Source organism: Salvelinus sp. IW2-2015, linkage group LG33, assembly GCF_002910315.2.
Source record: "Salvelinus sp. IW2-2015 linkage group LG33, ASM291031v2, whole genome shotgun sequence".
In the NCBI taxonomy this organism is placed as follows: domain Eukaryota; kingdom Metazoa; phylum Chordata; class Actinopteri; order Salmoniformes; family Salmonidae; genus Salvelinus; species Salvelinus sp. IW2-2015.
The window spans coordinates 23,443,559-23,456,182 of NC_036872.1; the positions used below are offsets into that span (position 1 = coordinate 23,443,559).

At 42.2% G+C, this 12,624-nt stretch overlaps 1 protein-coding gene across 2 annotated transcripts in view; it reads right to left on the reverse strand.

Moving 5' to 3' along the window:
- Nucleotides 1–12,624, reverse strand: part of LOC111957523 (ceramide transfer protein) — a 41,264-nt gene that overhangs the window by 14,651 nt on the left and 13,989 nt on the right. For both annotated transcript variants that reach the window (XM_023978367.2, XM_023978368.2), the window contains 5 exons: nt 10,323–10,439; nt 7,551–7,658; nt 4,490–4,625; nt 4,118–4,204; nt 3,659–3,816 (listed from right to left, as the gene is read on the reverse strand). In XM_023978367.2, coding sequence (XP_023834135.1) covers nt 3,659–3,816; nt 4,118–4,204; nt 4,490–4,625; nt 7,551–7,658; nt 10,323–10,439 — 606 coding nt within the window. The remainder of the gene's footprint in view (nt 1–3,658; nt 3,817–4,117; nt 4,205–4,489; nt 4,626–7,550; nt 7,659–10,322; nt 10,440–12,624) is intronic.

Below are 12,624 nucleotides of genomic sequence, written 5' to 3' on the forward strand. Positions count from 1 at the left end.
TCGCATTGATGTGCCATCCTGGATGAGCTGCACTACCTGAGCCACTTGTGTGGGTTGTAGACTCCGTCTCATGCTACCACTAGAGTGAAAGCACCGCCAGCATTCAAAAATGACCAAAACATCAGCCAGGAAGCATAGGACCTGAGAAGTGGTCTGTGGTCACCACCTGCAGAACCACTCCTTTATTGGGGGTGTCTTGCTAATTGCCTATAATTTCCACCTGTTTCCTATTCCATTTACACAACAGCATGTGAAATTTATTGTCAATCAGTGTTGCTTCCTAAGTWGACAGTTTGATTTCWCAGAAGTGTGATTGACTTGGAGTTACATTGTGTTAAGTGTTCCCTTTATTTTTTTGAGCAGTGTATGTTGCCACCCCTTCAAATGAGTGGATTCGGCTATTTCAGCAACACCTGTTGCTGACAGGTGTATAAAATTGAGCACACCGCCATGCAATCTCCATAGACAAACATAGGCAGTAGGATGGCCCGTACAGAAGAGCTCAATGACTTTCAACATGGCATCATCACAGAATGCGACCTTTCCAACAAGTCAGTTTGACAAATGTCTGCCCTGTTAGAGCTGCCCAGGTCAACTGTAAGTGCTGTTCTTGTAAAGTAGAAACGTTTAAGAGCAACACCGGCTCAACCACAAAGTGGTAGGCCACACAAGCTCACAGAGCGAGAGCGCCGAGTAGCATGGCTGTGTGCTCGATTTTATACAACGGGTGTGGCTGAAATAGCTGAATCGTCTAATTTGAAGGGTATATGCAGTACCAGTCAAAAGMTGACACACCTACTCATTCCAGGGTTTATTTTGACTATTTTCTACATTGTAGAATAATAGAGAAGACATCAAAAGTATGAAATAACACATATGGAATCATGTAGTAACCAAAACAAATGAAAATATATTTTATATCTGAGATTATTCAAAGTAGCCACCCTTTGCCTTGATGACAGCTTTGCACACTCTTGACACGCAACTAGCTTCAAGAGGAATGCTTTCCAGTCTTGACACTCAACGAGCTTCAAGAGGAATGCTTTTCCAACAGTCTTGACACTCAACGAGCTTCAAGAGGAATGCTTTTCCAACAGGTCTTACACCTCAACCGTAAGGCTTCAGAGGAATGCTTTTCCAACAGTCTTGATACTCAACGAGCTTCAAGAGGAATGCTTTTCCAACAGTCTTGATACTCAACGAGCTTCATAGAGGAATGCTTTTCTTCCACAGTCTTGATACTCAACTAACTTCAAGAGAATGCTTTTCCAACAGTCTTGATACTCAACGAGCTTCTAGAGGAATGTCTTTTCCAACAGTCTAAATGACTCATCTCATACGAGCTTAAGAGAATGCTTTTCCAACAGTCTTGATACTCAAACTACGAGTCTTCAACGAGTAGAGGAATGCTTTTCCAAAGTCTTGATACTCAACTACCAACTTCAAGAGGAATGCTTTTCCAAACAGCTTTGATACTCAACGCAGCTTCTACGAGGAAATGCTTTTCCAACAGTCTTGATACTCAACGAGCTTCAAGAGGAATGCTTTTCCAACAGTCTTGATACTCAACTAACTTCAAGAGGAATGGTTTTCCAACAGTCTTGAAGGAGTTATACACAGAAGATCTCAGCTAAACAAACATTTATTTTATCTGTCGCTCTGTGACTGCCGATAACTTCAGAACGAAGTTGACTACAACACAAAGTTGCCAATGTCTTCGCAATTGTTATAAACAAGCAAAGGGTAGAACGCTGCTTCAAATGAAAACAGATGACTGCATTGAAAGAAATACAGTAGGCTACATAGGCCTATATACTGTATTTCAATCACATTGAAATCAATTGAGTTCTATTTTCATAGTGTAGGCCTAACAATGTGTGCAATGATGTGACAAATATTGAATTTAGTGCATACCCTAAGCATTAGAATAAGCTTCCTCAATATTTGATCATTTCTTTCTAGGAGCTGAACCATTGTCAGCATCTAATGTTAAGGTAAGTTTTGAATGGAGAGCGCTGAGCCAAGAGCAGTGCTGCTTTTCTTTCGATCCTATCAGTATCTGTAGGAGAATTAGGTTAAGAAAGGGTTAGGGAAAATGCTCTCCTAAAGGTTGGTCTTGCTTCTCATGTGCCTGGTGTTAGCTAGCTCTGCAGCAACCCGAGTTGTTGGTCCCAATTTTAGCATTGTCAGAAATGCTACAAAAAAGTAGCACATCGTTGGTTCTTAATTAAGGGACAGAAAATGAGCATGTGAGAGCGATAAATAAATGAACTGTTGCGCCTGCAAACGTAGTCAATCCGCAATTTTTTAAGTCCAATGGTCACTTTATGAACACAATAGTCTTGTTTTAATCCGACTGATACAAGTTAGGCTATGTAGGCGCAGAAAATACTCTTAAAGCTCAATTGCTAACAAGCCTGTTAAAAATTCTGGTATGTGGTTCTCGGTAACGGCCGGACGACTCATAACGAGAGGCTGGGAGTGTGGTGTACCTCCAATCAAGTTGATTTGCTTCATCCAATGCCTACACTATAATACGTACTGTAAAGAAGCGGCTGCAAGTCTGTAGTGGGATCCATCTCTGGCTTTCGTATTTCAGTATGTCGGCCCTCTTGTGTAGCGAGGGCTTCCAGGAAGACAGAAGGTACCACGATGTCCGAGCAGTCATCCTACTACTTACTCCAGTTTGTGTGTTGGAGTGTGTGTCCTGTGACGCTCTCTCCCTGATCAACATAGGCTACACTCAAGATACACACACCCAGCCACGCTGGTAGTCGAAACCAACTGCAGGCTACTCCTACCTCCCTTTCTTGGGTTGGGCAACTTGCCTTGGGGAAAAAAATGGAAGAACTGGTTTTCYACAGCTGAGCAGAGTAAGGATGTGAAGCTTTGTCATGTGTCTGACGCAAAGTAGGGAGGTGAATACCTACAGACTGCAGTATCTACAAAGGAAATTCTCAATTCTTAATCCACTCAAATCACCACTAAACCATTCAAACAATTAAACCATTCAAATGTGACTTTACGGAAATGCAGATGAAGTGTGGTTTATTTCACATGATGAAAATGAAAAGAACCCCTCTACCTTCAAAAGCAGGATTGTCTTGAAAGGTGTTTAACAAGTGCCGTCATTACAAAGTTCTTTCAGACAGAATGTCAATCTAACCATGTTTTAATAGTTCTAATAGAATGCAAACTCACTATTGTCTTCCCTGAAGAGTTGAATGTTTCTGAATGTTTTACATGCCTATTGCACAACTGTTGGACTTACTACCTGAGGGAGATTCTTTCCAAACACACAACAGTCAGTCATAATGAAACTAAGCCAATTAAGGCGGGGTGGGGCATTGAGGTGACCAGATGCACCAATCACCTCCACACACACACATATTAGACTGGATCTGCCACCTCAGGTTAGACAACGCCTCTGCTGAACCAGGAGTTGTGTACGGTCTCCTCTCACTGGCTTAAACCATAAAACACACCAGTCCACTTCTATTTTACCAGCCATGTTCGATTAAAAATGATAACTCGTTCTCTTCTGCAACAACAACCTGACTGGGGAAGTGTCCCATGAGAGAGGTGAGGGGTTGAATGAACCTGTTGGTAGCTAAAGAAGACTTGTGATTAGCTGTGACAGCAGTGGGCTGTGCCATACCTTGTCAAGTCTCTTCTGCCAGCTGTCCTCTCTCTTCACCATGAGTTCGATGCAGTGGGAAAGGGTGGACAGGATCCCAGCTGTAGTGGCCTTAAACGTGATGGCCTCGCCCTTAAAGTCGATCCCATTCATGCCCTTAGGATTAGCAGGGGGAAACACTGGGAGAGAGAGAGAGACACACTGTTAGATGACATGGTTCCAATGTCACATGCCACCATTCTACACATAACTGTGCTTTAGGGGTGATGAAACTGAAATTTGTTTTCTGATCTGCTTCCACAACAAACATATTCAACACAAACACACATTTGGGCGGATCGCAGTGTTATCTACAGTGCAGCGCACCTGGATATATTTTAGGGGTCAAGTGCCTTGCTCAAGGACACAAACACTCATATTGCTGCAAGTAGTAGCAACTTTAGTAATAGTATAAGTGTGAATTTACACACTGATCCTCACGCTTCTCTTTGCTGCCGTTGTTGTTGTAAAGGCAGTCGCCATCGGGCCGTGTGCTCGAGGGAAAGTCGTKTTCATCCTCCTCCACCACTGGAAAGGAGACAAGACTCCATCATTGATCTACCTGGGTTGCCATTCCATGTTCTGTGGGAAGTGTGGTTATTACAATTTACATGGCCAGTTCAATATGGAACTGTAAAACCCACAGAAAGCCCCCAAAGCCCCTTCCAGGTATTCTTCAGTGCCTCTGACTGTCCCTCTCCCTCCATGTTAGCTTATTTGTTTATTTTGATCCCCATTAGCTTTTGCAGAAGCTACTCTTCCTGGGGTCCACAGTCCCTCTCCCTCCATGTTAACCAGCTACATTAGGTCTACCTCTGTCTCTCTGGAACTCGTCCTTGGAGATGCCATCTGCGCAGCCATCAAAGTACTTCTGCAGCGTGTCCACCTGTCTGCAGAGGATGTCTCTGAACGTCTCCATCTCCGCCAGCTTCTCCGGCAGGCTGTGGCCCTTCAGGTCCAACAACACAAACACACGGGTTCACTGTTAGATCTTAACACAATTAAACAATCATGCATTGGGAATCAACGGGACGTCTGCACCAAGTTAAGGTTTGTCCCTTGGTAATGAATGAATTAAACAAAAGGCCTAGCTACATCTTTCCAGGGGCTGTATTGTCCAGGAGCAATTCCTGCGTATGCAAAATAACAATTTAAATGGCTCATAAAATGTACAAACTCCGCTTAGGGGGGTGTATACCAAGAAAGCAGACTTCTGGCACGTTGGCGAAATAAAGCAAATAAAAAGCGTTATGGTGGTTACATGAAATGGGCAAGCTTTTTGGGGAGACTGAACATATTAGCAAAAGTTGTGAATTTGCAAGTCTTAGGTCAAAATATGGATAGCCATTTCGAAGGAAAGGCTGTACACAAAAACAACAATACTGAAAAGACTGTCCTCTCTAAAGTAATCATGGAAATGACAAACGTATGTATGCATGTTACAGAATCTTAAAGATTGTGATCAAAATCTATCATAACACATTTGTTGTCATTTGGAATGTTTTTAAAAAGGTCAGCGGAAAGCATATTGCATAATTACAGGTAGCCTGAATAGTATACAAGGCCAGTTAGTACTCTAACATTCTATTTATGCATATACAGTGCCGTCTGGAAAGTATTCAGACCCCTTGACATTTGACACATYTTGTTATGTTACAGCCTTATTCTAAAATGTATTAAAATACACAATCTACACAAAATACCCCATAATGACAAAGTAAAAATTGGAGCACCTTTGGCAGCTATTCCAACCTCGAGTCTTCTTGGGTATGATGCTACAAGCTTGGCACACCTGTATTTGGGAGATTCTTCCATTCTCTGCAGATCCTCTCAAGCTGTCAGGTTGGATGGGGAGCGACGCTGCACAGCTATTTTCAGGTCTCTCCAGAGATGTTAGATCAGGTTCAAGTCCGGGCTCTGGCTGGGACCTCAAGGACATTCGGAGACTTGTCCCGAAGCCACTCCTGCGTTGTCTTGGGTGTGTGCTTAGGGTCGTGGTCCTGTTGGAAGGTGAACCTTTGCCCCAGTCTGAGGTCCTGAGCACTCTGTAGCAGGTTCTCATCAAGGATCTCTGTAATTTTCTCCGTTCATCTTTCCCTCGATCCTGACAAGTCTCCCAGTCCCTGCCCCTGAAAAACATCCTCACAGCATGATTCTCCCACCACCATGCGTCACCATAGGGATAGTGTCAGGTTTCCTCCAGACATGACCCATGGCATTCAGACTAAAGAGTTTAATCTTAGTTTCATCAGAACAGAGAATCTCATTGTCAAAAGTTACCTAAGGACACTTAGACAAACTCCAAGCAGGCGGTCATGTGCCTTTTACTGAGGAGTGGCTTCTGTCTGGCCACTCTACCATAAAGGCCTGATTGGTGGAGTGCTGCAGAGATGGTTGTCCTTCTGGAACGTTCTCCCATCTCCACAGAGGAAGTCTGAAGCTCTGTCAGAGTGACCATCGGGTGGGTTCTTTGTCACCTCCTTGACCAAGGCCCTTCTCCCCCACTTGCTCAGTTTGGCTGGGCGGCCAGCTCTAGGAAGAGTCTTGGTGGTTCCAAATTTCTTCCATTTAAGAATAATGGAGGCCACTGTATTTGGGGACCTTCAATATTTTGGTACCCTTCCCCAGATCTGTGCCTCGACACAATCCTCTCTCGAAGCTCTACGAACAATTCCTTCGACCTCATGGCTTGGTTTTTGTTCTGACATGTCAACTGTGGGACCTTATATAGACATGCGTATGCCTTTCCAAATTATGTCCAATCAATTGAATTTAAAATCAAGCATTTTTTCCCGCAAAATCCTGGAGGGACTGATTAGCGGYAAAAAAATATTTAATCCATTTTAGAATAAGGCTGTAACTTAACAAAATGTGGAAAATGTCAAGGGATCTGAATACTTCCCGAATGCTTCCCGAGTACATGTGCCTATACTGTCAATCCACTTTTCTGAACACTGGATTAAGTTGGTATATTTTGGGGTACTTTCATTTGAAAAGGACACTCCAGGACTATTCAGATTGTTGATAAGCACTCTTATCTTTCTATCCTTTAAAACATTACTACCATGTATGAGAAATGCATTTCAGCTCATATTTTCCAAGATAACATTAGCTAGACGGAACATATCATTTTCAAGATATTAATAATTGCTTCTTTAAAAGTCTGAAGAATACATCTCAGAACAACCACACAAAATGTGGTGAATGCACAAGCTAAGACATGATACATCAATATCAATCACATCTACAACCGTTGTGGATGTGATGTTACTCTGGATAAGAACGTCTGCTCAATGATTAAAATAGATGTTACGGATATCATAACACTGAAAAAGGATACGGGCAATGAAGAGATAGAAAGCATTTATAGACCATATAAAACCTTGATAAAAGTTAGCTTTACAGGCTGTGACTGATGTTATGTGCATGTTTTAGAAAAACTTTTCCTAAAAAACATTATGGATGTGACATAGGGGTGTTGGCTGGGACAAGCTATCTTTACAAGACTGTAGAACACGCAAACAAAACTCACAACACTTCAATTTGGTCTATACTGCTTCATTAACATCACATCTTCATAACCAACACTGGGACACAGCTGTGAGTGGAGAAATAAGCACTGTGAGCTCTTTCAAAAAGCCATGAAATATGATTGACTGAAAAGCCTTCGAGACTTGGCTTGCTACTCTTAAATGGACATAATTCATACAATTTCCTACTTCAGGCTTTATTTGAAAAGTTTAACTCCAACATGTAGACCTTAAGGATAATTCTAAATGTGGTTTAAATTGGAAATTACTAACTATTTAGGCATGTGCAGGTTGACTTTCCCATGGAATTTCCCTGGAAATTTGTGAGTGTTGTGGTGGTTTACCTTGAAGGAGGAAGTGGAGGTGGCAGAGAAGCCACTGGCAGCAGAGGTGAGAGACAGCATGGAGCCATGATGCCTCAGACTGGACTCTGAACCATACCCCGACTCCGCCTGGAGGGGTGGGGGGAGAATACGTTAGACCAGTGTTCTCAACTCCGGTCTTCACGCACCCCCAACAGTACATATTTTTGTTGTGGCCCTGGAAAAGCACACCTGATTCTACTTTTTAACTAATCATCAAGCCCATGACAAGTTGAATTAGATGTGTTTGTTCCTGGGCTACAACAAAAAGTGCGTGCTGTTGGGTGTACTCGACGACTGAAGTTGGGGAACATGGTGTTCGACCAGTCTCCAGAGTACGAAATACATTATTCCCCCAGCCAAAAATACATTATTCCCCCAGTGAAATACAGAATCAAACCCTGAGAAACAGGTACACTACAGGAAAGCACAAGGATTGCCTTTAGTCCATTGGGATCTATTGAAGGGGGAACAGGAACACTGACTACGCCAGCTTGTGACCCAATAGGTTTGGAGGCCTATAGGAGGCTTGGTACGGTGCATTGTATGCTTGGGTATGGAGATGTCAACATTTGTCCTATCATGATTATATACTCAGAAAACATTGTGATATACGATGGTATCGACCCCTATTGGCCAACCACTTTTTTTGCAAAAAAAATATTTAAAACCTCAGCTATAACCACCGTTAGGCTATAATCACAATCAAAGTTAATGTTTCTGAAAGCCTGGACAGAGGCTATGTAGAGGAAAATATTTTCTAATATTCCTGTCTGGTGTAGGCAGCTTCAGTATGTAACAGGCTTGTGTGTGTGTGTGTGTGTGTGTGTGTGTGTGTGTGTGTGTGTGGTGCCCACAGGATGCAAGGGAGAGGGACCAGAGACGTGCCTCTAGTGCTTCAGCCAGTGTAATCTGACCTGGCATTAGCTCTCACTTCACTTGCTACACATGTTGCTTCATGTGGACTGTAGTGTCGCTCGGTCAACTCCGATTGGCAGACAAAAACAACAAGCGAACAACAAGAGAAAGTATATTTCCTGACAGGACATTGAGCTGCTTTGGTGGAATTGTCCGCTGTGTCTAGCCTACATTCTCCCCTTGCCTTCTTATTTATTGAAATGGCCTACAGCAAATACATATAGGCAAAGTAGTCAGATTGTCATAAACAGTAACTAGTAATGCTGCATAGTGCCATAAATACACTGAGTATACAAAACATTAAGAACATTTCCATGACAAACTAACCAGGTGAATCCAGGTGAAAGCTATGATCCTTTTTTGAGGTCACTTAAATCCACTTCAAATCAGTGTAGATGTGTGCCATTCAGAGGGTGAATGACCAAGACAAAATATTTAAGTGCCTTTGAACAGGGTACGGTAGTAGGTGCCAGGCGGACCTGTCAAGAACTGTGTCAAGAACTGCAACGCTGCTGGGTTTTTCCACACTCAACAGTTTCCCGTGTGTATCAAGAATGGTCCACCAACTAAAGGACATCCAGCCAACTTTACACAACTGTGGGAAGCATCTGTGTCAACATAGGCCAGCATCTCTGTGGAACGCTTCACACCTTGTAGAGTCAATGCCAGACGAATTGGGGCTGTTCTGAGGGCAAAAAGGCTGGTGCAACTCAGGTGTTCCTAATGTTTGGTATACTCAGTGTATAACTCACCTTTCTGGTYAAAAAAGTTATTTATTGCTAAAACGTACTCACTTTTGACGACAAGCTGAAGTACCTTACCTCGTCTAAGAGTATCTTAAAATGAGACATCTCAGTCTTACCCCCCCCCCAAAAAAAAAAAAACGTGCACTCGTCTTTTCCTACTAGCACCGACTTTGCTGATAACCTCTGAGGGGAAAATGACTTACTACAACTGTGATGTGGTTGTTTCAGCTAGCTATCTTTAGATGAATGGAAGTTGCTCAGGATAAGAGTGTCAGCTAAACGACTCAAATCTAGTACAAATATGATGGAGTTCCTATTCAAGAAAAGTGGGTGAATAGGGCATGAAGTATGCTAAGTTTAAATATCTACATATAGGAATAATCAGTTTAGGGACTCACAGCCATTACAATTCACCTGCCTTATAACTAAAATAAATATGATCATATTTAGTGACAGTGAAAATTGGCACTGTTTTATAGAACTGACGACATTGAATGTACTGCCTCTGAGCAACACACACACACACACACCATTCAACAACCTGCCGACTACTGGGCTTCCTCTCACTACCATATTTGGTAGTGAGTGGAAGGAAACACCAAGCAGATGCTTCACATTTATACAACTGGTGAAATAACTCCTCATTGTTCTATCTGTGGTATCATCCTGGCCCTAACACACACCAAGTTTTTCCTGTTCGTCCCACTGTCACCAACCAGTCGACCAGTTCCACTCAGAAGCAGTCATGTTGCAACATGTCAATTCCTGGGAATGGTAGCATACTGTAAATATGGGATCTGAAATCACCATGCTTCCGGTTGCATCCATCTCTCACTTGTTTGTATTTCTTGGCCCGAGACTTGAACTAGAAACTTTCTGGCTACTGGCTGCCTCTCTAACCTCTAGTCTTGGCTACCTCTACCTCTCGTTCTATTCCAAAACAACCACTAGGCTGGTGCAGATCTTAAAGTATTGGAGTGTGTAGATCTTAAAGTATTGGAGAATAAATGTAAATTGCACATGCCAAGGGGAATATCTCTGGTATATGTCACTTCTGTGTACAAGAGAGAAAGAGATCCTTCAGTCTTACCTTGTGTAGATCGATGGAGTCAATCCATTGGTGCCGGTGCTCTGGGTCCTCTGCCCGTAGGTACCACACACTGTCGTTCACACTAATGTCAAAACGACACTCGTCAAATTCGTGGGGCTGCAGGGAGAGAGAGTGGAGACACGAGTGACTCGGCCTATACAGGAGACGTCAAACCCTACAGCAGAAAGTACTTTGGGAAAAGCAGTGCGTCGACCGCTTTAAAAAAACAAACATGAGTGGTCAATAGATCCCTCTTTCAGAATCAACTCAACAAGGCCCAAACACCCAACACTAGGCTATATTATTATGCAGGGCTTATTCCAATCAACATGTTGGTTGTAGGAGGGATGTGGTTCTGACTAGAGGTGCAAAGGGTATACTACTTTTGAAGTTTACCAGTAAACTACCAGAATTTTATCATATGACATCTAGTGGCCTTTTTGGGGAATTCAGATTATCACCACAGGTGTATCTCTGGCCCTCTAAAACATTATCTTAATATAAACCAACTTAGTGAATACTGTAAGAATATTTCGAAGATAAATACACAATGCAGAGGACGAGAGGTTAATAGAGTACTAACAACCAATGGAAATTGTAGTTTTTCTGTAATAGGGGATTAATGAGCAATGGGTATGGGAGGGATTTGTCTATACAGTGACCTGAAATAGGATACTTGTTATTTGGCCCAGTTTTATTGCAAGGAATTCTAATTGGTCAACCACAGGTTAGGGCTGGTTTATAAAACGATATGCTGTCCCTTTGTTCTGTGGAGAACTGGGAGAGAACCACAGAAGAGCATCACTGAGGACAGGGGAGAATGACCATCTATCTACCTCTCAGCATAACATCTGTGATTTATCCTCTTTGAATAAACATATTTCCTCCCCCTGATTTGCTTTGGGGTCTGTGCTATTAAAGAATAACATCAACTGCTAACATTTGGTGCCGTGACCGGGATGAATTGGTCTGAACAACAAGAAAACTTAACAGCTGTGTGTTGATCCAGAGGAGAATCAACTCTTAATCTCCTGATTGATGGCCATCAGTGCTGAGTGAGTCTAGACCAATATAATTTTAAAAGAACCAAATCAGGTTAAAATTAGTGCATGCAATGAGTGAAACGTATCTGTGATGTATAAGGGTTCAAGTCCTTTGTTCTATTACAGAGTTTTGTCTTGCTCGGTTAGGGGTTAGAGTCCTTTCTTTTGTGAAACCTTCTTGTTGCATAGAAGTAAGTTGCTAGTTGAGTAGCAATTTTTACACGTGTGGTTAACGTAAGTCTTCAACACAGGGATACAAACCGGTGAGGGCCCAAAAAGGTGACTCTTCTTTTCTTTTTTTGCACTGAAACATGTAAAAAAAAAAAAAAAAAAATCCTGCTTGCGGTAAATGCAGGTTAACTAATTAAACAACAAATATGATCMACATGATCAGTCTCTGTGTGTAAAATAAGTGGTTAATGTGAACCTAACTCACAGCTAAAAAATGTAAGTAAAGCAATCCAAAGTTATTTGTTGCCAAGACTTTACTGCAAATGACACTCAAGTCTTGACAGAATAATACACTAATATTGCAGTTAGCCATGACAGCCTTTATAATAGAACGCTTGTGACCACACATGAATATTGCAATTGGGGGGGAAAACATCTTAAAGTAAAATATGAATGAAACAAACAGGCATTCTATTTTTGCTCTATTATAGTTGCCACTATAGTAGACATRGAMCAAGTGCACAAGACCGTGTGCAAAAATAACATTCATTAAGTAAAAAAATMTAATAATCCCCCTCACTCACACACGTGTTACTGTCAAATTCAACACAACGAAAACAATATCTTTGGGCTACACTGCACGTTATTACATTGTTCACTTTCTGCCTGTGGACATCTGCTCTACAATGTGCCAGCAGAGCATGATACCCTTTGTTGGCATAATTGATCTCTTTCAGGCAGAGAGTACACCTGGCGTACCCCTTTTATCCACTGTATTGAAGGGAAAGTGTGTGGCGTTTCTTCCACCTCTATTGGCCTCCAGCATAAGCCAGGCCCAGCTTCAGCTACACTTGATCCCTGAATCCACTTGTTTTCACCTAATTCTCTCATTCTGAAAATTAGACACAGTGGGTTACCCGACATGGGAGATGAAGATGCCTCATTTTTGGAGGAATTGAGTGTAATCACTCATCAGCTGATCCATACATTATTTGCGAAAAACATTTGTTCACACAACTAATGACTGGCAGAGACAAAACTACGGCAACATCAGACAGACGGTCACGACTGGACAGAGACAATCAATC